Here is a 25,265-nt window from a genome sequence, read left to right on the forward strand (position 1 = left end):
ACCACCTACACTGGCAATTCAGTAATTTAGAAAATTCCTAGAGGACTCTGTGGCTCACAGAAACTACTGATCCAAAACACTTTACAGATAAGCAAAATAAATAAGGCCAAGAGAGGGAAAGAAACCTACTCACATTATTCACTCAAGTTTAATGACAACACTCAAATCAATGAAGTATAAAATAATGCTGAGACACCCTATGGTGCCCAAAGTGTCCTTTATTCTATATCATTCTATTTGAGTTTTATCGCTTTTACACAGCTGGGAAATGCTTAAGGTACAAATTAATAAATTTTAAACTCAGTATGGAAAATACGTTTAATAAATTAAAGCAAAAAAGATCTGAGGAGATCCAAGAGCTCAAGATAAGCTGTAACCAGAGTCTGAAGTATCCAAGGAGCTATTCTTTTTGAGGCATGTTCTCCTCAGCTTCCAGTTATCATTTGATAAACACATCAGCAAAAGGTTCAGTGTTTTAAACAAATGTAGACTTTATTTTGTACTGTACAAAGTGCTAATTTCAGTAGATCCATTAAAATAGAGAATAAGCAAGATCATTAATAAAAGTAATGGTCGTTAAATTAATGTTAGACACAGTTTACAGCGTTTTACTGCTAGTGTTTTAAGTTACCATGAGCAGTATCAAAGTACTTATGTAGCTAGTTTCTAATACTTTATAGAAAACCCAGTACAATTCCAAGTGCTTATAGCCAACATAAGCATATTTCATATTGGAAATAGTTATCCACATGTTAACAAGAAACTATGGTCCTCAAATATGCCAATTTTAGAGTCTAATAACTACTGTTAGTAACTATATAAATGTTTTGGAATAAGTTATTTACGCAAGCCACACTTCAGCTGAGGTGATCACTAGACATCTGTTTCCAGAGCTTCAACAATGTGTGCAGCAGAAGGACGATCTTTAGGGTCTTCATTAGTGCATACAGAAAAGAGTTCAATTACTTTCTGGTATGATTCATTGAGTTCTTCCATATTAATAGGTGGCCTAGTTCCCAAGGCTGCATAGTATGCTTCATCATCAAAATCACTTTCATCAAAAGTTTTATCTTGAAGGAGTTAGAGATTGAAACAATAAACAAAATCACTTTATGTCATGGAAAAGTTTAATAGCTCACCCTTCTCCTGAAACAAGAATTTACGGTCCAGTATGCTTTCCATTCTGCCTTGGACAGAATGGAAATGTCTTCAGTTGTCCTGCTATCAAGTAGATTGGCTTTAGTCTTGGATTTATAGGTTATCGACCCCTACTACCACCCTTCCTATGATAGCTTTCCAGTCATTTTCTCAGGTAAGGAGAATTTTTAAGTCAATTTTTTGCTTCTCTGGATAGCCTCAATTTTTCCCCCTATTCTCAATCTATGTCTCATTTTTGTGAGATTAAACCTTGGTGGTACCAAATCAGTCATCAGTACTAACACATATCTTAGAAATTACACAACTAAAGATCTGATAACTTGCTATTTTAAGTTTTAACAGAAAGATAAAAATTATATAAACTAATCTTTTTTTTTTTTTTGAGACGGAGTCTTGCTCTGTCACCCAGGCTGGAGTGCAGTGGCCGGATCTCAGCTCACTGCAAGCTCCGCCTCCCAGGTGCACGCCATTCTCCTGCCTCAGCCTCCCGAGTAGCTGGGACTACAGGCGCCGCCACCTCGCCCGGCTAGTTTTTTGTATTTTTAGTAGAGACGGGGTTTCACCAGGTTAGCCAGGATGGTCTCGATCTCCTGACCTCGTGATCCGCCCGTCTCGGCCTCCCAAAGTGCTGGGATTACAGGCTTGAGCCACCGCGCCCGGCCTAAACTAATCTTTAGTGTGAATGATGAAGAGACTGGGATTTATGTTAGAAATTGTATTCATACCTTCATCATCATCATCATCATCATTTGAAAGATTAACGTGTGGAATCAATAAAGTCATCATTTCCCACAGAGTAAGGCCAAAGGCAAATATGTCTGCCTTGTCAGTAATAACACCATTCTCCTCCAGAGCTTCTTTGGGTTTCCATGGCTCTGTGCCAATGTAACAAGCCTCAGGGTCAGTCACTGAAACAAGATGGTTATGAAGGCAGGCGCTACAAATCACAAAAAGGCAAGCAACCCAGAGGGAAATGGGCAAATGATTTGAACAAGTAGTTCACAGGTTAATCAGTATAAGCAGTAAATGTGAAAATACACTCAACCTCAATAAGGATTACTTTCTACCTTTCAGGTTGGTAAATATTCCAGAAGCTGGTCAGTTGGCAGGTATGTAGAGAAACAGCAATTCTTTTAGAAATTAGTAGGAATATAGAATGTGGATGTTGAGATTACAGACTCTGGAGCCAGACTGCCTTGCTTGGGTTGGTTCAAAGACATGTACAAGCTGCGTGACCTTGAGCAGATCACTTCTAGACCTGAATTTCTTCAGTTTGTGAACAATATTAGGCTGAGAGAAGTACCATTTCTATGCTTCCATGAATTGCTATGTCAAGGGAAAGGGAGAAATCACACACTGGCTCTTTTTTAAAGCCCAAGAAAAATAGGTCCACTCACATTTCCATTTAAATTTTAGTCAACTTGTCAATTTCAATGAAAAAGCCGGATAGAATTCTCATTAGGATTGAACTGACTCTCTAGATCAATTTGGTAAGCATTAATATCTTAATGGTATTGAGTCTTCCAAACCACAGTCATATATTTCTCCACTTAGTTATATCTTACTGAATTTTCTCAGTGATACTTTATAATATTCATTACAGAGGACTTAGACTTTTTTGGTTAGATTTATTCTGAAATATTTTGGGTTTTGGTACTTGTAAATAGATTTTAAACAATTCCATTTTCAATTATTATTGCTAATACACAGAAATGTAATCACTAACTTTACTATAGCTGTTTTATAGATTCCTTGGGATTTTTTCTACCTAAACAACATATCAACTGGAAACAAGGACAGTTTGTTTCCTTTCCAATTTTGCCTTCTCCATTTTCTTTCCTTATTTTAGTGGCTAGGGCTATAGGACTGTTAAATAACACTGGCAAGAACAGGCATCCTGGCCTTGTTCCCTACTTCAGTATGACACCTGCAGGTTTTTCTTGTAGACAGCCTTTCTCAAGCTAAGATCTCTTCTATTTCTAGTTAGCTGAGAGGTTAATCTTTTTTTAAATCAAAAATGGATGTTGGGTTTTGCAAACACTTTTTCTGCATCTATTGAGATGATATGTAGTTTTCATATTTGATTAAAGACTTAAATGTTAGACCTAAATCCATAAAAACCCTAGAAGAAAACCTAGGCAATACTATTCAGGACATAGGCATGGGCAAGGACTTCATGACTAACACACCAAAAGCAATGGCAACAAAAGCCAAAATAGGCAAATGGGATCTAATTAAAGAGCTTCTGTACAGCAAAATAAACTACCGTCAAAGTGAACAGGCAGCCTATAGAATGGGAGAACGTTTTTGCAATCTATGCATCTGACAAAGGGCTAATATCTGGAATCTACAAAGAAATTTACAAGAAAAAAAAACCATCAAAAAGGCAAAGGACATGAACAGACACTTCTCAAAAGAAGACATTTATGCAGCCAACAGACACATGAAAAAATGCTCATCACTGGCCATCAAAGAAATGCAAATCAAAACCACAATGAGATACCATCTCACACCAGTTAGAATGGCAATCATTAAAAAGTCAGGAAACAACAGATGCTGAAGAAGATGTGGAGAAATAGGAATGTTTTTACACTGTTGGTGGGAGTGTAAACTAGTTCAACCATTGTGTAAGACAGTGTGGCGATCCCTCAAGGATCTAGAACTAGAAATACCATTTGACCCAGCAATCTCATTACTGGGTATATACCCAAAGGATTATAAATCATGCTGTTTATTGTGGCACTATTCACAATAGCAAAGACTTGGAACCAACCCAAATGTCCATCAATGATAGACTGAGTTAAGAAAATGTGGCACATATACACCATGGAATACTATGCAGCCATAAAAAAGGATGAGTTCATGTCCTTTGCAGGGACATGGATGCAGCTGGAAACCATCATTCTCAGCAAACTATCAGAAGGACAGAAAACCAAACACAGCAGGTTCTCACTCAGGTGGGAACTGAACAATGAGAACACTTGGACACAGGGCGGGCAACATCACACCCTAGGGCCTGTCGTGGGGTGGGGGACAGGTGGAGGGATAGCATTAGGAGAAATACCTAATGTAAATGACAAGTTAATGGGTGTAGCAAACCAACAGGGTACATGTATACTTATGTAACCTGCACATTGTGCACATGTCCCCTAGAACTTAAAGTATAATTAAAAAAATCTGTTAATATGGTGAATTATATTGACTCCCCCCTCCCAGCTTTGAGGTATAATTGACAAAAATTATATGTTTAAGGTATACAACTTGATGTTTGATATACGTAAACAATGTGACCTGATGGCCACGATCAAGCTAATTAACATATCTATCACCTCATATAGTTACCATTTTCCTTTTTGTGTGTGAGAATATTCAAGATCTACTCTCAGCAAATCTCAAGTATACAGTATTGTTAACAAAGGGCACAAAGCTTCCATTAGGCAGGATGAGTAAGTTCTGGTGACCTAACATACAGAACAGTGAGGACACTGATACTTGATTGTTACAACTTTTCCTTCCTGGAGTAAGTCCTAGTTGGTCAAGATGTAGTGTCTTTATGTAGTATTAGACTGAATTTGCTAATATTTTGTTAAGGATTTTGATATCTATGTTTGTGAAGGGTATTGGACTATGAATTTTTAATGTCAGTTTATGTTTCTGGGTACACAGCAGGTGTATATGTTTATGTGTTAATGAGATATTTTGATACAGGCATGCAGTTCATAATAATCACATCAAGATCAATGGGATGTCCCACAATATGTCAGGTTTTGATATCAGAGTTATGCTCTGATATCAAAGTAGTTATATGTTCTAAACAGCATTTATTAACCATTCGTTTAACTTCTGTTCATCTAAAGAGACACATTTAAGTATTATTTACTAAATAATATGTTGCAAGCAGAGGCTTTCTCTTGAGGCTGGCTCTTGTTTCTCACCAAGAACATATCTTAAATTCCCTGTGAAGTCAGTGATCAGTAGTATATACAATAGAGAAGAAAGGGCAAAGAGCCAAACACCAGCCTTCATTAGCATGCCTCTTTTCTGCTTCATTCCAGTTTCTTCTACCAGTTTCCTAAATCTTGTCACTTTACTGATGCTAAATAAACCGCTTTACACAACCTTACTAAATTTTACTTTCTATTCCCAGATGCTTTCCTGCTTAAAGATCCCAATCCAGTTACAAATCTTTCCCAAAGATAACTCCAGTTAAAATATATACTAATACTACTAATAATAATAATACAGTAATTTATACTGTACATGTGGCAAGGGAGAAGACTGCAGGCTGACTGGGAGAGAGAAAAAAGGGGACTTTTTACCATATACTTTTTAAAAATAGTTTTTGATTTTTGATCCATGTGGACTTACATATTTAAAAATGTAAACACTGTATTAAAAACAAAATTTTAAAACTTAAGAGTACAACTTACCAGTCATATTTTCATCCAGTGGTAGAGAGACTCCTACATCACAGATTTTAATTGTTTCAAAATCTCCTTTAATTACAACATTTGAAGACTTTATGTCTCCATGAAGCAGTTTCTTTTCTTGGTGCAGATACTAAAATAGTAAAAAATTTAACACATATGAGCAGAAACACAAACTAATAAAAAAAATGTGATAACCTCCAAATATAACTACTTGAACTCCCTTCCTAAACTCTAGGCTTAAATTTGTCCAGCATTTCAACCTTATTTTTTTTTTTTGAGACGGAGTCTCACTCTGTTGCCCAGGCTGGAGTGCAGTGGCACGATCTTGGCTCACTGCAACCTCCGCCTCCCGGGTTCAAGCGATTTTCCTGCCTCAGCCTCCCAAGTAGCTGGGACTACAGGTGGGTGCCACCATGCCCGGCTAATTTTTGTATTTTATTAAAGACAAGGTTTCACCATGTTGACCAGGCTGGTCTGTCTCGAACTCCTGGCTTCAAGTGATCCACCCGCCTCAGTCTCCTAAAGAGCTGGGATTACAGGTGTGAGCCACTGTGCCTGGCCCAGCATTTCAGATTATTTGAAACAAGAGAAGGGAACATCCCATGTTATCTCAGTCTGCCATACGGACCAGAAGTCTAAAAGTTTTAGAAATAGATACTCCCACTAACCTTTTATACTTATAAAATAAATAATTATGTTAACTTTTTTCCCAAGATAAGAGTCTTGCTCTTGTTGCCCAGGCTGGAGTGCAGTGACATGATCTCGGCTTACTGCAACATCTGCCTCCCAAGTTCAAGCGATTCTCCTGCCTCAGCCTCCGGAGTAGCTGGGATTACAGGCGCCCGCCAACATGCCCGGCTCGTTTTTGTATTTTTAGTACAGATGGGGTTTCACTGTGTTGGCCAGGCTGGTCTCGAATTCCTGCCCTCGTGATCTGCCCGCCTTGGCCTCCCAAAGTGCTGGGATTACAGGCGTGAGCCACCATGCCCAGCCAAGTTAACTATATAAGTATGTATATATACTTGTAGTTTCTAAGTTTACTTATTAATTAGTTAACTTGGTAAGTTGTATCAGAAGATACAACTGCAGATTTCAAAAGATACCACAATTTTGAGGCTAGTCTAGTAATTTTTAGAAATAATTTTGGAATCTTCAGTGAAGCATACATAAATTGTTGAGACCATGTGGGACAATGAATGACTAGGGCCACATGTACGTATAAGGATGTTTTGATGATGGACAACATATACAACGGTGGTCCCATAAGATTATAATATCTTATTTTGATTTTGCCTTTTCTATGTTTTGATATGTTTAGTCACACAGTACTTACCACTGTATTACAGTTGCCTATAGTATTCAGTAGCATATCATTCTATACAGGTTTGCGGCCTAGGAGAACTGGGCTATATATACCACATAGCTCAGGTGTGTAACTGGCTCTACCATCCAGGTATGTGTAAGTATACTCTATGATGTCCGCATCACACAGTGATGAAACTGCCAAATGACACATTTCTCAGAACATATTAAGCTACACATGAATGTAATTTGGAAGCAGAAATGTAAGCCTCTATTTTGTTTTCCACTAACCCCTTTTTGGAACTGACAAGTAACAATATCCATCCGCATTCAAAGATGTCCTGCGAAGTGATTATTTGTTCATTTAAAATATGAACAAAAACAGAAGTCATTTAAAATATAATGGCATAGTTACCTTTAACCCTCTTGCCATATTCAAAGCAACTTTTAAAATTATGGCTGCTGGAAAAGGATCTCGGCTGGCTTTATATCGTTCTTCTATTAAGTCATTTAAAGACTTTTCACCTCCATATTCCATAGCAAGACACAGACTGCCATCACTGGCTTCAGTAAAAGCACGATAACCTTAAAGAAAACATGACATTTCTTCACTAATATAGAGAACAATAATATTGAAGTCCTTTATAGTAATGTGATTGAAAACATGGAACTGGACTAACACAAATATATAATTAAACAGCTACTATATACAAGACTAATTCAGTAGATCTCATTTAAAATGCCTTCAGTGTTTGCCAGTAGTACCACAAATTAAAATACTTTTACTTTCCTTTGCTTCCCTAAATATAATGGTTTCGCCAGCCCTACTTGTATTAAAAATGAAAAACAAAATCCAAGAAATTACCTAAATGGATTTAAATTATCTAAATGAAGATCATTTTATATTCCTAAAATCTTCATAGAACTAGCAACATAATTTTATCTATTCCCATGAAGTTTAAATATATACTTAGGCATCAAAAAATATTATATGCAAATTTTTATTTTAGACCAATCACATTAATTTGATTCCCATTAAATATCCAGTCCCATCCTCTTCATTTCTATTAGTGAGACCAGTTAAGAGAGCATATAACCTTTTTCTGAATAAACAAAATAATATACCAGACATGACTACCAAATTTAAACTTACCAACAATGTTTGGATGATGAAGGCTTTTCAAAATCTTAGCTTCATCCATTAGTCTCTTTTGATACACACTTCGATAATGATCATTACATATAGGATTAATCTTTTTTACAGCCCAAGGAGAATGAGACAAACCTCTTGGAGATCTAAGAAAACAATTCATTTAAAAAGGATAGAAAACAATACAACCACAATACTTTTTTAAATGACTTCCAAATTTTTGGGAAAAAAATTGAAAGAAATTTGTTTTAAAAAACAGTATGTAAGATATTTTGGATTATGAACACCTCTGCTACATTTCCATTTCAATTGGGAGATAAGGTCTAATAGACAAGTCTTACTATCTATACAGTGGAAGGGAGAGGATAAAAGGAACTTGAAGGGTAAAGATGGAATGTTACAAACTTTAAACCTGAAAATTGTTACTTTCCAATTTTTCCATTTGAGCATGTCGGACTACTACTTATTAAATATTTTAATTATATGTATCAGAGATGAGTTATCGGATGCTAAAGAAAAAAATTAGGAAATTTAAAGAAGAGATAATCAACATTTTGCCCATATATCATCATCCAAAGAACAGCATGCTGTTCTTGCTCCACTACACACTGACCAATTCACCTTATACCTTTTACCACATGCTCAAAGATATGTGCTTAAGGAGATAATGATGAACATACAAATGAGAAAAATTTAAACTTTATATTTTCTAGGAAGATTCAGCCATTTTAGAAATATCTAAGGTATAAATGTTTTAAGGCCTAAATAAACAGGTAAAGTCAGGGAAAGATTTACCTGAGGTGGTAGATATTTATGAGTACAGCAAATCACAAAATACTTAAGTATATGCAGCATAACAGCACAAAACCTAGTGAAAGAGCCTCAGAAGTTTAAGACAGAAAGTTTAATGGTAAGAACACAAAACAAGAGATTGAACCATAGATCTATTTAGCTTTGCACTCTGTCACAGGCATAGCTCTATGACTGCAGAACCTTTTTTGTTTAATCAAAAAACCTATATTAAAAGGATCACAAGATTTCTTAATTCATGCACATCTATCATCCGTAAGTTGATCTAAACTATTCTTAAACCTCCAGTTTTAGATAACAGCAGCATTTGAGGATAATGATGAGCATCTGCATATCATTTTATTATGAAAAATATATTTTTCAAGTTTTAAGGGTTGAAAGTTTAGCTCTTGAAAGTTTAGAATTTAGTAAACAAGTCAATCTTCACCTTTTCCATAACATATTCTAATCTATAGAATAAGAATAGATTTATGAAATCTGAATACTCGACCATGCAAAAAAGATTTTCATTAAAAGACTAATAGAAAAAAAGGCAAGTTTCTGATGAGATTACACAAGAAAAAGATAATATCACAAATAAAAATGGAAATAAAACTACAGATACAAGAGAAAAAAATATATAAGTAAATAATAAAAGCTTTATGCAATCATTTAAGACAAAATGGACAAAGACTTAGAGAAATCTAAGAAAACTGATGAATAAATTTAATCACCAGTTTAAAATGTTCCTACTAGAAATACAAAGTGTAGATAATTTTACAGGTGAGTTTACTAAGCTTTCAAAGAATTTACCATTCAGTCTTATATAAACTGTTTCCACAGGGAACAGAAAAGGGACTATGAGTCTCATATAACTTTAATTTCAAAAAATAAAAAGGGACAGTAGAAAAAGGAAAACCACAAGCCAACCTCACTTAGATATAAAAATTGAAACAAACTTTAATATTAGCCAACTGAATCCATCAGTTTATTTAAAAATACTACTACATCAAAACTATGTTGGATTTAACCAAGGAATGCAAACTTGATTTAACAAAAAAATATAGACTTCTGGGTTAAAATTGCAGCTTAAACGTACACATTGTTTTTATCCTTTCCAAGCCCACTAAAATAATAGCAAATGGATATTTTAAGACATACCAGCCAGCAAGAATGGAAATAACAGCAGAGGAGACAACAGCAACAAAATTTCAGAAGCTGGAAAGCAGATGAAAGTAACTGACTTAGCGCCAATTAACTGCTTGCAAGTTATTTAAAAAGCAAGTAGGGCTGGAAGGGGTAGCACACAACTGTAATCACAACACTTTGGGAGGCCAAGTCAGGAGGATGACTTGAGACCAGGAGTTTGAGACCAGCGTAGGCAATACAGTGAGACCCCTTCTCTACAAAAAACTTTTAAAACCCACATGTGGTGGCCCACACCTGTAGTACAGCTACTTGGGAGGCTGAGGAAGGAGGATTGCTCAAACCAAGGAGTTTGAGGCTGCAGTGAGCTATCATGGCACCACTGCACTCCAGCCTGGGCAACAAAATGAGACCCTGTCTCTAAATAATAATGGTAAAAAACAGGTGGACTCCTAGATATCTTCCTTAATTCTGTACTAGCTGCCCATCCCCCATCCCCAGCTTCTAAAGATGGTAGACTAGCTTTGGAAGGTATAAAACAAGTCTTCAGCCTGAGGTTTACTGTCAGTTGAGAACCTGTAATACAGAAGCAGGGTAACAATTAATCACCATATGCATACTAAGTGCTCAATGAACAGGTACATGTGCATATACCTGTGTTATCAACACCTAGATACTGAACATTTCTAGCACTCCAAAAGACTAAAGGTGCTTTTTTCTAAAAAGGACAATTAATGTAAAACAAGATAAAAACTCAGTAGAAGTGTTGAAAGATAAAGCTGGGGAAATCTCAGAAAACCGAGAAGATAGCAAATAAGAAAACCAAGCAAAAGAGAGGTAGATGAGAAATCAGTAAGTTCAAAATTGAAATAATAGGATTCCAGATGGAGAACAGAGAAAAATAGGAGTGAAAATCAACCAAGTAATTTTTAAAATAATGTCTCAAAAATTGAAGAACAGGAACTATTCAGATTCCAAGAGCCCCATATCCACTAATGTCATTGTGAAATTTCAAAATGCTAGCAACACACAGAAGATCCTACCAGGATCCAGGACAGTGGGAGGGACAGATAACATAAAACGGATTACATATGAAGAATCAGCAGTCAAAAAGGCTTCATAATTGTCAACAACAACAGTGTAAGCTAAAAAAAAACTGTCAGTGACTGATATTCTCAAAATTCTGGAGGGAAATTGTTTCCAAATGAAAATCGTAACCTAGAAAACCAAAAAGGGCCATTCGAGTATGAGTAAAATGAAAACATTTTTGGAAATGCAAATTCTCAAAAAATATATCTTCTGTGCACTGATTCATGGGGAGCTACAAGATGTCCTAAATGAAAACAGGATGTAAATTAAGAAATAATAAGACACAAGATAGAGAAAAACACAGGATCTAATTCAGCAGAGAAGCACAGGAAATTTGCAGGTTATGGATAAAAGACATCCCAGGTTGATAGGGCTGAACCATGAGGAGTGGTAGGGTAAGGCAGGCACTGCTGTTCTTCAAGATCAGCTATTTGAAGCTTTTTGACTAAACCACATACAGTAAGCTTTGTTAAAAACACTTTACATTTAAAAAGTTTTTTTTAAAAGGGGGAAAAAATGAAACTAGCCATAAATCTATGAGATCTTTCAAAATAGAAGTTAACACTAAAAAACAAATTAGAAAACAAATTAATACCACACAAACATACAAAAAAAGTGTTTAAACTGCAAAAATGCTTCAGGAATACCCATTGTATATAATTACTAAATTAGTCTTAATTAGCCTCTTATTAAAGAAAGCATTTCTACCTGGAAACAATGTAAACCTGGATGAAGCTAAGATACTGAGGGTTGGACTAGTCAGACTGATTTCAAGAATGCATTAAGGAATATATATTAGTTTTTTACCACTTAATAAACATGAAACTAGGTACAGAATAATGATTAAAAGAAGTAATTATGGGCTGGGCATGGTGGCTCACGCCTGTAATCCCAGCATTTTGGGAGGCCAAGGTGGGCAGATCGCTTGAGGCCAGGAGTTCGAGACCAGCCTGGCCAACATAGCAAAACCCTGTCTCTACTAAAAACACAAAAATTAGCTAGGTGTGATGGTGCACACCTGTAATCCCAGCTATTCAGGAGGCTGAGGCAGGAGAATCGCCACTGCACTCCAACCTAGGTAACAGAGACTGTTTCAAAAAAATATACGAATAATAAAAAAAAAATGTAAAAAACACTTTGTTGACAGCTATATTGGCAGAAATACTTGTTCAATTATTTCATTTTTCTTTTAACACAATATTCCTACTTTAAAATCATGTATTTACCCTTCTTAATAACAATGCTATAAACCTTTTACTTCTTTTAGAAGAGAGTATCTTAGGAGGGCAATGCTGCAGAAGAGACAGCAGTTACTGACATCACCCAACACTGGCTTCCTCTCTGAGGTCTTCTCATGAAGAATCTGGTTTACCACAAAGGTACCCTTTCCCTTGCCACTTCCTCTTCCTATGGAAGCCAATGAAAAATTAAAAAGTAAATGACTTCCCCTTTAATAACATATCAGGAGGAATCTAGGAGAAAAGCAGAGGCAGAGCTACTGGCAAAGTTATGAAAGGGTCTAGGGACTGGAATACAGCCGTCAACCAGGATCAGGAACAGACACCGAATCTAAATACTGGAATTTTCATACTACTTTTTTGTCTCCAAGTATCAGTAGAATTATAGTTACATGTAAAAATGTTAATCTGAACTCTTATACTTACCTTTTCATAAGGTAAACATTTACCCCAGTACCAAAGCCAAGCTTCTGCATAAACGGAGAGGCCGGGATATTTATAGTTGGAGTTGAACATAATACTAAATGTCAGAGAAATAAAAAATAAAATTAATAAAAAAATAAAAAATAAACAAAACCTCTTAACATTCTCAATATACTACTGCCAAGAGTATTAATTGGCACAGTCTTTTTGGAGAGCAATTTGACAACATATATCCTAATTTTAAATGGGTACCCTTTGACCAAGTCTACTTTTAGAGTTTCATCCTACAGTAACTCTGAAGCAGAGGTTGGGAAATGCCCTGTTTTTGTATGGTCTACAACCTACGAACTGTTTTCACATTTTTAAAACATTGTTAAAAGATAAAGGGATTGGATATGGTGGCTCATGCCTATAATCTCAACACTTTTGGAGTCCAGGCCAGGAGGATCACTTGAGTCCAGTAGTTTGAGACCAGCTTGGGCAACGTAAAGAGACTCCATCTCTACAAAAAAAAAAATTTTTTTTTAATTAGCCAGGCATGATGGCACACACTGGTGGTCTCAGCTACTTGGGAGAAACACCTGAGCCCAGGAGGTTACAGGTACAGTGAGCCGTGTTCATGCCACTATATTCCAGCCTGGGTGACAGAGCAAGACACAGTCTCAATCAAAAAAAAAAAAAAAAGATGAAAAGATGGAGTTCTGCTTCTGCTCATGAAAAATAATTAACTACCCCCGACAATTAACTGTTCCTAGAGTTACCATCTCGCCATGAACTAGAAAACTAGACAAAATATAATTGTTTTCAGACACTTGACAATAGGTAGAGCAGCGCTGTGATCTCTGAGAGAAGAGAAACAAATGAGATGAGCCCTATCACTGCCCTAACTTACTGCTTGAAGGCAGTTTCCAGACTGCAGGACAGAGGTTACATAATCCAGCAGTCCTGTCACATTGAGAGAGAGATCAGAGGTCAAGAAGGACTAGGTGGCTAGAATTTGTGGAGCAGAGAACTAAAGAGAGCTCCAAAGAGAGCACTTCAAAGATCTGAACAGTCTCCCTTTGAGTGTTTGGCCAAGTACTTATCCGCACTTAACAATGTGTAGATGCCCCAAAGCTGGGAAAGCACCAGAGGAAAGCAATTGGCTCAACAATTACCAGAGATCATACAGGTCTAGGAACACTTCATGTCACCATAAGCCAGAGGATGGTAACCCTGTAACACATAGTAAAGTCCTCTAAAGGGTCACAACTAGATAGTACAGCTAGATTTTAGCCCCAGATAAACATTCATAACAAAGCTTAAAAGCCAGTCTCAAAAGGAACAAGCTAATATGCAGGTAACTTAACCTCAGACCATAACTAAATCAAACCCTTTTTAAAGGAATAACAAAATCCAGTATTAGACAATGCAGAATATCTACCACCCAATCAAAAAGTACCAGGCATGAAAGCAGCAAGAAAATATGACCCATACAAGGAGAAAAATCAATAGAGGCCCAGCGTGGTGGCTCATGCCTGTAATCCCAGCACTTTGGGAGGCCAAGGCAGACAGATCACCAGGTCAGGAGTTCGAGACCAGCCTGGCCAACATGGTGAAACTCCGTCTCTACTAAAGATGCAAAAAATTAGCCGGAAGTGGTGGTGGGCACCTGTAATCCCAGCTACTCAGGAGGCTATGGCAGAAGAATGGCGTGAACCTGGGAGGTAGAGGTTGCAGTGAGCCGAGATCGTGCCATTGCACTCCAGCCTGGGCCACAGGGTAAGATTCCATCTCAAAAAAAAAAAAAAAAAATCGATAGAAACATACCATAAGATAACAGGAGGCCAAGCGTAGTGGCTCACGCCTGTAATCCCAACACTTTGGGAGACCAAGGCAGGCGGATCACTTGAGGCCAGGAGTTCAAGACCAGCCTGGTCAACATGGTAAAACCCTGTCTCTACTAAAAATACAAAAATTAGCTAGGCGTGGTAGCACATTCCTGTAATCCCAGCTACTCGGGAGGCTGAGGCAGGAAAATCACTTGAACCCAGGAAGTGGAGGTTGCAGTGAGCTGAGATCACACCATTGTACTCCAGCCTGGGTGACAGAGCAAGATTCTATCTCAAGAAAAAAAAAAAAATGACAGGGATGGCAAAATTAGCAGATAAGAACCTTAAGACAAATATTAAAAATATGCTCAATGATATAAAGGAAAGTCTGAGCATAACAAGGAAGAAAAAGACAAAATAGAAGCTTAGGAATGAAAAATACAATGGATAAGAATTACATCATCTTAGAGCAGAAGGATAACTAAATCTTAAGACACAGCAACAAAAACTATCAAAAAATGAAGCAAAGAGAGAAAAAGATTTTAAAAAATCACCAACGAGCTATGGGACAATAGCAAAACAGCAGATTTACATCCAACAATAGACAATTAAATTACTTTGAGTATAAATGGTCTAAACAGCTGTCCAATACATCATGCTGCTATGTGGAAATGTCTACATCTGTGCTGTCCAGTAAGGTAGTCAGTTGCTACTGAGCACTTAAAATGTGGCTAATACAACTGAGGAACTCAATTTGTAATTTTATTTAATTCTAATTAATATGTATCCAAATTTAAATAGCCACATGTAGCTAATGGCAAAACAGTCAAATTAAAGGAAATTAAAGTTGTCAGAATGGATAAAAACAACTCAAGACATGCCATGTATAATAAACTCAATTTAAATATAAAGACACAAATAGGGCAAGAGTAAAGGGTTGAAAAACATCATTAAAACACAAAATAAATCTGGAGTGGCTCCATTACTACCACATAAAGTGGACTTCAGAACAAAGAGTACCACTGAGGATTAAGAAGGGTATTTCATAATAGTTAAGGTATAAATTCATCAAAAGAAATAACCATCCTAGGCCAGACAAGATAATCCCAACACTTTGGGATCTGATTTATGGTTTATGTATCTTGGTGATTGTTGCATGCACTTGAAAGGGAGGCCAAGGTGGGTGGATCAGTTGGGGCCAGGAGTTTGAGACCAGCCCGCCCAACATGGTGAAAACCTGTCTCTACTTAAAATACAAAAATTAGCCAGCCATGGTGGTGCATGCCTGTAATCCCAGCTACTTCAGAGGCCAAGGCACCAGAATCGCTTGAGCCCAGGAGGTAGAGGTTGCAGTTAGCCGAGATTGCACTGTTGCACTCCAGTATGGGCAACAAAGGGAAACTCGAAAAAAAAAAAAAAAAAAAAAAAAAGAAATAACCATCCTAAATGTGTATGTACCTAATAACAAAGCACAAACCTTCAAATTACATGAAGCAACAACTGATAGAAATTGAGGGTGGGGGAAGCCGACAAATCCACATTGTAGTTGGAAACTTCAACTCTCTTCTCTCGTAATTAATATAAAAAGTACACAGAATATCAGTGGGGATATAGAAGACCTGAAGAAAATAACACAAACAGGTCAATCAGCTTGACCTATTGACATTTGTAGAACACCGTGCCCAACAAGAGTAGAAAAAAATGCCCTTTTCAAGTGCATGCAACATTCACCAAGATACATAAACCTCAAGTCATACTGATTAAGGAAAAAAATTAAGAAAATATAAAATACTAGTACCAGATATAAAAAAGGACACTAGAAGGTTAATAAGAGTATATCAAGAATAACTTTACACCAGTACATTTGACAATTTAGAAGTGATGGACAAATTCCTTGAAAAACACTAACAAAATTCACAAAGAAAATAAGAGATCACTTGAATAGCCCTATATCTATTAACTGTGAAATCACAGTTAAAATCTTCCTACTAAGAAAACTCCAGGCCCAGATAGCTTTACTAGTGAATTCCACCAGTTTAAGGAGGAATAAGAACAATTCTACATAAAGTTAAACAAAAAGATATTTCTATTAAAAAAATAGAAACATTTCTCACCTTACTTTATGAATACAGAATAACCTAATACTAAAACTAGACAGATATCCCAAAAAGACAACTGCAGTCCAATATCCCTCATGAATATAGACAATATCAGCAAATCAAGCAATACATAAAATATATCATGACCAAACTGGCTTTACACAAGGAATGGTCAGTTTAACACTTGAAAATTAACGTAATTTACCACATTAAGAGATTTTAAAAGAAAATGTAATAAATTCAGAAAAAGCGCTCTACAAAGTTCAATACCCACTCACGATAATAACTAGAAATAGAAGAAAAATTCCTCAAACTAATAAAGGGCATTTGTGAAAAACCTACATCTAACATAATACACTGGGAACAAGGCAAGTATATCCACTAACGTTTCTATTCAAAAACATACTGAAGGCAGTGCAATTAAAAAAAGTAAAAGAAACAAAGCCATACAGACTGGGAAACAAAGTAAAACTGTCTTTATTCATCGACAAATGACCAACCATATACAATATCCTAAGCAATCTATTAAAAAGCTAATGGAATAAGTGAGTTTAGGATGGTTGCAGGATACAAGGTCAATATGAAAAATCTGTCACTAGAAATGGACAACAGAGTATTTTCTCATGTTATTTTCTAGAAATTTAATTTTAGCTATTTTTTATATAATGGGAGTTAAGGGTCAAGGCTTATTTTTTACATATCCAGGTGTTTGTTGAAAAGATTGTCCTTTGTCCATTGAGTTGCCTTGGAAAATATCTTTCCCTCACAAGAGCGATATATGGATGAGACAGAGAAAGGTAAAGCAGTTCCTTAATGGGTCAAGCTAAGTTGATTATTGAGCAGGGAGAGCCTCCAAACCTGTTAGATTGTCAATAAAATTAGTCCAGATATGATCAAACCCTAGCCTATAAAATAAGTCTTATTTGTTAATATTAACATCATAAAGGGGATTTACGCTAAAGTTTCTAAGTGACCGATAATAAAGAATCAAACTAAATATTACTAGGATATTTCTAACAGAAACAACAATAGTAATAGTAAAAAAAAAATCTTACATCTGCTATCTTACCAGATTTCTTTTTTTCTGATAATTTGCATGGTGTCTTGAAATTACTGATCCCTTCCATTGTGACAACCACTCTCAGTTCTATGATGAAAACAAATTGCAAGTTACACAGCAAATACAAAGAATACAACTCTCATTCATGAAGAAAAATACCTATAGCTGGGCACAGTGGCTCATGCCTGTAATCCCGGCACTTTGGGAGGCTGAGGTGAGTGGATCATCTGAGGTTGGGAGTTCGAGACCAGCCTGACCAATATGGAGAAACCCTGTCTCTACTAAAAATACAAAATCAGCCAGGCGTGGTGGCGCATGCCTGTAATCCCAGCTGCTCGGGAGGCTGAGGCAGGAGAGAATCGCTTGAACCCGGGAGGCAGAGGTTGCAGTGAGCCGAGTTTGTGCCATTGCATTTCAGCCTGGGCAATAAGAGTGAAACTCTGTCTCTCACACACACACACAAAAAACACCTATAACATTATCACTCATTTCATCACAAACAAAATTTGAGAACTAAAAAAGACCTCAACAAACATTTCATCCAATTTTACTTAAAATGAGGAAACTAAAACCAAAAAGTACAATTACTTACCCCTGTCATAATATTAGTGATTGGGTATTTTAATTATAAAGTAATATACGCACTTAGCTAAAAAAAAAAAAAAAAAAATCACCTAGTACAACAAGGTAATCAGTATGTCTCCCTCTCACACTTCCCAGGAGTAGTTGTTAACATGTCTCTTATAGCCACTAAGGAAACTGTGCAAGCAGCATTTTTCATAACAGCCAAAAGGTAGAAACAACAGAACTCTCCATCAGATGATGAATGGATAAACAAAATACATGACATAGCTGTACAATGGAATATTCAGTCATAAAAAGGAATAAAGTGCCAATATATACAAGAATGAACCTTGAAAACATTATACTAAATGAAAGAAGCCAGATACATAAAGGCTACATATATGATGATACCATTTTTTTTTTCTTGAGACCGAGTCTCGCTGTGTCACCCAGACTGTAGTGCAGTGGCGTGATCTCGACTCGCTGCAACCTCTGCCTCCCAGGTTCAAGCGATTCTCCTGCCTCAGCCTCCTGAGTATCTGCGACTACCGGCACCCACCACCACGCCTGGCTAATTTTTATGTTTTATGGTAGAGATGGGGTTTCACCATATTGGCCAGGCTGGTCTCAAACTCCTGACCTTGTGATCCACCCACCTGGGCCTCCCAAAGTGCTGGGATTACAGGCATGAGCCACTGTGCCCATCCAATGATCCCATTTTTAGGAAATGTCCAGAAAAGGCAAATCATGGAGACAAAAAATAGGTGAATAGTTGCTAGGGGCTGGGAGACAAAGAATGTGGAATGACTGCCAGTGGGTATGGGGATTCTTTCTGGGGTGATGAAAAGGTTCTAAAACCAGATAATGGTTTAATGTATTAATCTCTGAGTATACTAGAAACTACTGAATTTTACACTTTCAAAGGATGGATTTTTATGATACATTAATTATCTCAATAAATGGTTATAAAAATTGTCTATGAAAATAAAATGAGGCCAGGTATGGTGGCTAACACCTATAATCCCAGCACTTTGGGAGGCCAAGGCAGGCGGATCAGTTGAGGTCAGGAGTTCGAAACCAGCCTAGCCAACATGGCGAAACCTCGTCTCTACTAAAAATACAAAAAAATTAGCCAGGCGTGGTGGCATGTACCTGTCATCCCAGCTACTTGGGAGGCTGAGGCAGGAGAATCGCTTGAACCTGGAAGGTGGAGGTTGCAGTTTGCCAAGATAGCACCACTGCACTCCAGCCTGGGCAACAGAGTGAGATTCCATCTCAAAAAAAAAAAAAAAAAAAAGAACAAAAGAAAAGAAAATGTACATACCACATATATAAACGAAGCAACTCAATGTGTTTCTTTCTTTCTTCTGTAACATATTTAAGAATTTTTTTATTTTAAAAATATTTCTTTTTAAAAAATTAGGTTTCCTATTAGATTTATTTATTACAAAGCAAAACTCTTCCTACATGTCTATAAGCTCATTTGTCTATACAAAAAGTTGGGAAGAAGGGGGATTTGCTTAAATTTTTTATAGAGCCCTTAATACTAGCATCTTTTAAAAACTGTGTAGTAGGGGAAGAAAATCATCTCAAAGGCCCAGCTTTAACTGTCTATTAATGACAAGTTTGTTCATCTTGTTTAAAATGTAGCTACAATCACTATTGTCTTCAGATTTACCTGTACTGAAGAGCTCCTTTACATGTATTTGTCAAGAATATAATAATTTTATGAAGTGATGCATTTAACTTGAAGGCAGGAACTGCAGAATTTCTGAAACCAGTTTCAGAACTTTGGGGAAGGATAAACTATTTAGCAGAGTGGTTGCAGGAGGTATTTCTACTTCGGAAATAATTTCCCCATGTCATTCTGACTCCCCTTCTTCCATCTGTGTTATCTTTCCCCACAGGACGCTGTGATGCGGCACCTCAAAGATCTTCTAAGACTTTTTTTTTGAGACAGTTTCACTCTTGTTGCCCAGGCTGGAGTGAAATGGTGCAATCTCGGCTCACTGCAACCTCCGCCTCCCAGGTTCAAGCAATTCTCCTGCCTTAGCCTCCCAAGTAGCTGGGATTACAGGCATGTGCCACCATGCCCAGCTAATTTTTTGTATTTAGTATAGACGGGGTTTCACCATGTTGGTCAGGCTAGTCTCAAACGCCTGACCTTAGGTGATCCACCCACCTCAGCCTCCCAAAGTGCTGGGATTACAGGCGTGAGCCACCGCACCCAGCTTTCTCTAAGATTTCTATCTACCTCTGTGAAGCTACTCTTCATTCACTCAATCAGTATGCACACACTGAGCACATACCATGTGCTCTAACAGTGCACTGTTACACTCTGGAAATAGAGCAGCAAACTAGACCCAAACAAGTATGAAGATAAACGTACACTATTTCAGGGGAAATATATATCAGTGAAGGGAGCAGAAGGCCTTGGGAAGGGGCTTAATATTTGAGTTTAAAGTGGTCAAGAGAGGTCTCCTTGAGAAACTCATTTGAAGGAAGTGAGGGAGCAGAGCCAAGCAAATATCTAGTGGAAGTCTTCCAGAGAGAGGACAAGAAATACAAAGACCTGAGGCAGAAATCTTCATCAAGAGGCGAGCTAGCAAGAGGGAGAAAGAGACAAAGTCAGGGAGGCTGGGGGTAGGAAGTGGCAAGTCAAGTAGAGCATTGTAGCCACAGGACCCTGACTTCTACTCAACTATAGTCCCAGTCAAGATTTCAGCTTGTACTGAGAGACAGAAAGCTGTTGGAGAGTTTTGTGGAGGGGAGTCAAATAGATGGGTGGATATGGGTCTAGAATGCAAGCTGAAGATTTAAGTTTGTGGGATGGCAGCACGCAGACGTTATTAAAGCCAAGAGACTAGGTAAGATCATCTAGGGAGTAAACTGTAGAGAGAAGAGGGGTGAGCCCTAGGGCATCCAAGCATGAGAAAGGAAAAAACCAAGGAGGTGCCAACAAAGTAGGATGCAGAAAACCCGGACACATAGAGTGTCCTGGAAATCTTATAATGAGCCTTATAAGTCTCACTGCCTTTTCCCGCTCAGTCTACGGAGGATTTGATATTCAGAAGCAGCATGTTTAAAAACAAGAAAACCTATGTCTAAAAACAACTAGGTTAAACAGAAGTCTTAACATTTCATTATATTCTCTTAGGACTGAGTCCCACCTTCTACTCCAAGCTATTTGCACCTCAATATACCATGTCCTATCCATTTCACAGTTGTCTGAGGGCCACTTTTTTCCCGACTGCACACTCAGGTTTAGGCATTAACTACTGACAGATGGCTTTTGGCCAGTAGCCCAAACTCTGCCTCAGATCATGTTATGTATTGTATATGCATTCTTAACATTAATTGTTAAATAACCATACTAATTCTAAATCACAAGGTTCTCATGAAGATGACAGCTAAAAAAACAGTGAATATTTAGATGAAGATACATTAGAAATGGCAGTAGGATGACCGTGAGCAGAATCTCATACTCTGTGGAATACTTAAGATATTTTTAACAATCAAGTACTGTTTAAGAAGCAGCATTAAGGTGAGCAGCACTCAAGCAAGCTAATCTACAGATCTGCCAGGTCAAAATGTCAGTGACCTTTGGGCCCTAAGCCTGGGACCCTGGGACTCAACAAATACCTGGATACTACTGACAAAGCTAAGGCGCGGACGGGCAGCAGAAAACGGGAAAATAAAAGAATGAGAGGAAAAAGTAAAGGAGAAAAGAGAAAGTAGATGTAGAACGTCCAAGGGAAAGCAAAGGGCAAGTGTGAACCGCATGACTCTCAGCTCCTCTGCATCTCACACGCTCAGCAGGGTTCGGGAGTTGGGAGGTCAGACTGTCTATCCCGATCCAGGGACTCACAAGGGGCTGGCTGCCAAAATCCTTCTTCGGCTGTAACCAGATCCTACCCTGTCACGAAAGCCCCTGCAGAGGCCTCGGCTCCGGGCTCGGCCCCCGCCGGGGCTCGCAAAAATTTCCCCTTACCAGAGTCTCAGCCCCGGGAAGGAAAGGTCGGAGGTGAAGAGAAGTCGTGGCTAAGTACCTCTTCAAAACTGGTCCCGAGAGGCCCCCAGCGAGGCCCTGAATCGGCCTCTAGCGCCAACACGTACGCCCGGCAGCGGCCGTTGCGATTCGAACCCTCCAGGCTTTCAAAAGGTCGCGCGCTGCGCTAGCGTCAGCCCGGAGCTACGGGGCGGCGTGAAGGACACGCCCCGCCGATTCGCCATTCCTTCTGCCTCGCCCAGGCCTCCCAATGCCCGCAGGCGCCAAAGACAACGGAAGGAAGGAAAGGCGCGGGGAGCACAAACATTTACAGGAACCATCAGCCCTTCCGAGGAGCACAGATCCCGTGAATAGAACACACGTGCCTGTGCTGAAGGCTGAAGCGCTCTCCAAACGCTCACATCTGTGCTGAATGTGTCGTGATTATGATATCAATTTTATTACAGGTTTATGAGGCCTTGAAACACTATCAGGACAAATGTGTGGCTTAAGGAACAATCATCTTTAGCCGAGAAAAAAAAAAAGACATTTAGAAATGTTGCTAACTCATGTAATTGCCACATTCAGTTCAACATTCTTTATTCAACGATTATTTAGGAACATCTGCTACCCAGGAGGGGATGGGCCATGGGGCAGACCAGGGGGCCCAGTGCTCGGGGCAGGGGGTACCTCTTGTGGGGCCGCTCATTTCTGTTTTAAGGTACGCTAAGGGTTGGAAAAACCACACCAAGCAAAGAACTTGCATCAAGATTGAGACTGGAATCCATTAATGTAGGTGACAAAGCCCCGCAAGTCTGATCACCGCCTGGTGAGAAGGCTCCTCCCCACGACCCCGGATGATGTGCCCTGAGGCACCCCCCCCCCCCCCCCCCGCCGCGCAGGTCCTGAGGATCGTGGAGATCAAAGAATATGAGCCAAGAGGTACAAATCACATGTTGGAGTTTGCCTTCCCCTATGTGACCACAGTTCTAGATGATGCGAAAATTTACTCAAGCCACGCTAAGAAAGCTACTGATGTGCAATTGCAACGCAGTGTGCGCCGACCAGCTTTTATACCTCTCTGCCCCAAGAGATTTTTATTAGATATTGCAAGGCAAATAAATCAAACCCCTTCGCCATTGATCAAGCCCTATTCAAGTCCTAGATCGCCACCCAACAGATATTGCTTAACAGCTCCAAACTATATGTTGCAGGGAAAACCCCAAAACTAGGGTACAGCCACAGAGGCCACCTGGCTTGCAGCAGGAAGGAATTCGAGAGCAGGCCCTTAGAGTAAAATGAGAGCAAGTTTAATTAAGAAAGTAAAGGAATAAAGGAGTGGCTACGCCATAAGCAGAGCAGCCTGGAGTGTTGCAGGTTGGCTATTTTTATGGTTATTTCTTGATCATATGCTAAATAGAGGGTGGATTATTCATGAGTTTTACAAGAAGGCCCTGGGGATTTTCTGGAACTGAGGGTTCCTCCTCCTTTTAGACCAGAGAGGGCAATAACTTCCCTGGGTTGCCATAGCATTTGTAAACTGTCATGGCACTCAGGGGAGTGTCTTTCAGCAGCTAAATCATTATAATTATCCTATAATGAGAAGTGAGGATGACCAGAGGTCATCCACTAATGGATTTCCATTGCAATCTTGATCCAGGTTATTTGTCTGGAGTGGTTTTTCCAACCCTGGTATACCAGGAAAGGAAACGCTGAGTGGCTCCCCATGGGGTACCCTCTTGGTTTTGGTGGGTTTGGGCCGCAGTCTTTACTGCGTCTGTTTTATCAGTAGAGGTCTTTGTGACCTCTATCTTGTGAAATCAGTCCTGTCAAACTCCTGTCTCATACATGCAGGCTTAAGTCTTTACAGAAAAAGATATCAACTTCTGAGGGAAGAATAACAGTCCCCATGATATCAGTGGGCCAGGGGAGGTCCTCAAATGCCGGTGGGTCCTGGACCCCGCTCTTGACACCGTCTTGAGAATAAATTCAAGGATGAGTTGGAAAATGGTGAAAGTATGGAGATTTATTGCAAAGGGAAAAAGTACACACTTTAAAACAGGCATTGTGGGTGTACTCAAGATGTTCACACAGTGGGGTTTGGGGTTTCTCTCTGTAGGGGTTTCTTTAACCAAGGGGTGGAATAGTTATGAAAATTTTTGGAAAAAGATGGCGATTTCTTGAACTGTGGTGCCACTCATTTTTACACCAATATGGGTGTTCCCAGAACTGTCACTGCGCTGGTGGGTGTGATTTAGTGTGTTAATAAGCATATAATGATGTCGTAAGTGAAGCCTAGGTCAAATCCAGTGCATTGGGTCTAGTTGGTCTTAGCCAGCTTGGTCCACACCCTGTTTTTCAGGGGTTCATCAGCCCATAGCCCCTACTCAAGGGAAACTTCTGTTTGGAGTTTTTATTCTCCTGTGAACACCCTGCATTATTTCTGTCTCACCCAGGTTAAATGTTGGTTCAGTTACTAGCCCACCAGGTACTCACACACTGGGCACACCACCCCTACAAACCATGTTTGTGGCAACTAGAGTAAGGACTCGAATGTCCCTCACAAGGCAAAGGTTAACAGTGCAGATGTCTGCTTCACATTGCCCTGTGAAGCATTAATTCCTATAACATCAGCAATTCAGAATGTTCTGGTTAATCCACCACGAATGGTCCAGAGACATTCTTATTACACTAATATGGTGTCATCACAAACTACCACCAATGAAAAGAAAACATGAAGATGATGATGATGATGATAATTTGTAATCTAGCTTTGATGTATGTAACATGTATACTTGATTTTGAATTCACTGTACTGAAATTAATCATGCATGCTAGATGCTTTCAAGTTGTGTTTTAGACAACTTAATATTTCATGAGTATAGTTACTATATTTTCAACTGAAATATTAGATTTTCTTTAATAGGATAAGTAACGGTTTTTCATCAGCCTTTAAGTGTAAATAATAAAGTTGTCCTTCATCAATTTAAAAAAAACACATTTATAGAGCACCTACTT

The 25,265-nt window shown here is 38.5% G+C and overlaps 1 protein-coding gene and 1 pseudogene across 4 annotated transcripts; one reads left to right on the plus strand and one right to left on the minus strand.

Annotated features, from left to right (window-relative positions):
• Positions 1 to 466: 466 nt before the first annotated feature.
• On the minus strand, positions 467 to 22,598 carry PBK (PDZ binding kinase). 4 transcript variants are annotated; one of them, XM_023216802.1, is made up of 9 exons: positions 22,309 to 22,396; positions 19,584 to 19,626; positions 17,705 to 17,782; positions 12,729 to 12,822; positions 8,044 to 8,186; positions 7,306 to 7,475; positions 5,589 to 5,718; positions 1,884 to 2,066; positions 467 to 1,070 (listed from the first exon to the last, which is right to left on the minus strand). In XM_023216802.1, exons 3-9 carry the CDS (start codon positions 17,760 to 17,762, stop codon positions 874 to 876), a joined length of 975 nt encoding a protein of 324 aa, XP_023072570.1. In that variant the 5' UTR covers positions 17,763 to 17,782; positions 19,584 to 19,626; positions 22,309 to 22,396; the 3' UTR covers positions 467 to 873. The 4 variants fall into 4 exon arrangements, with proteins under 4 accessions (XP_023072570.1, XP_023072571.1, XP_023072568.1 ...); XM_023216803.2 differs by lacking the exon at positions 19,584 to 19,626 and having other exon boundaries at positions 1,884 to 2,033; positions 22,251 to 22,598; XM_023216800.2 differs by lacking the exon at positions 19,584 to 19,626 and having other exon boundaries at positions 22,251 to 22,598.
• Positions 22,599 to 23,107: 509 nt separating this feature from the next.
• LOC111545642 lies at positions 23,108 to 25,013 on the plus strand (annotated as a pseudogene).
• Positions 25,014 to 25,265: the final 252 nt, after the last annotated feature.

The sequence above is a fragment of the Piliocolobus tephrosceles genome, chromosome 7, assembly GCF_002776525.5.
Source record: "Piliocolobus tephrosceles isolate RC106 chromosome 7, ASM277652v3, whole genome shotgun sequence".
In the NCBI taxonomy this organism is placed as follows: domain Eukaryota; kingdom Metazoa; phylum Chordata; class Mammalia; order Primates; family Cercopithecidae; genus Piliocolobus; species Piliocolobus tephrosceles.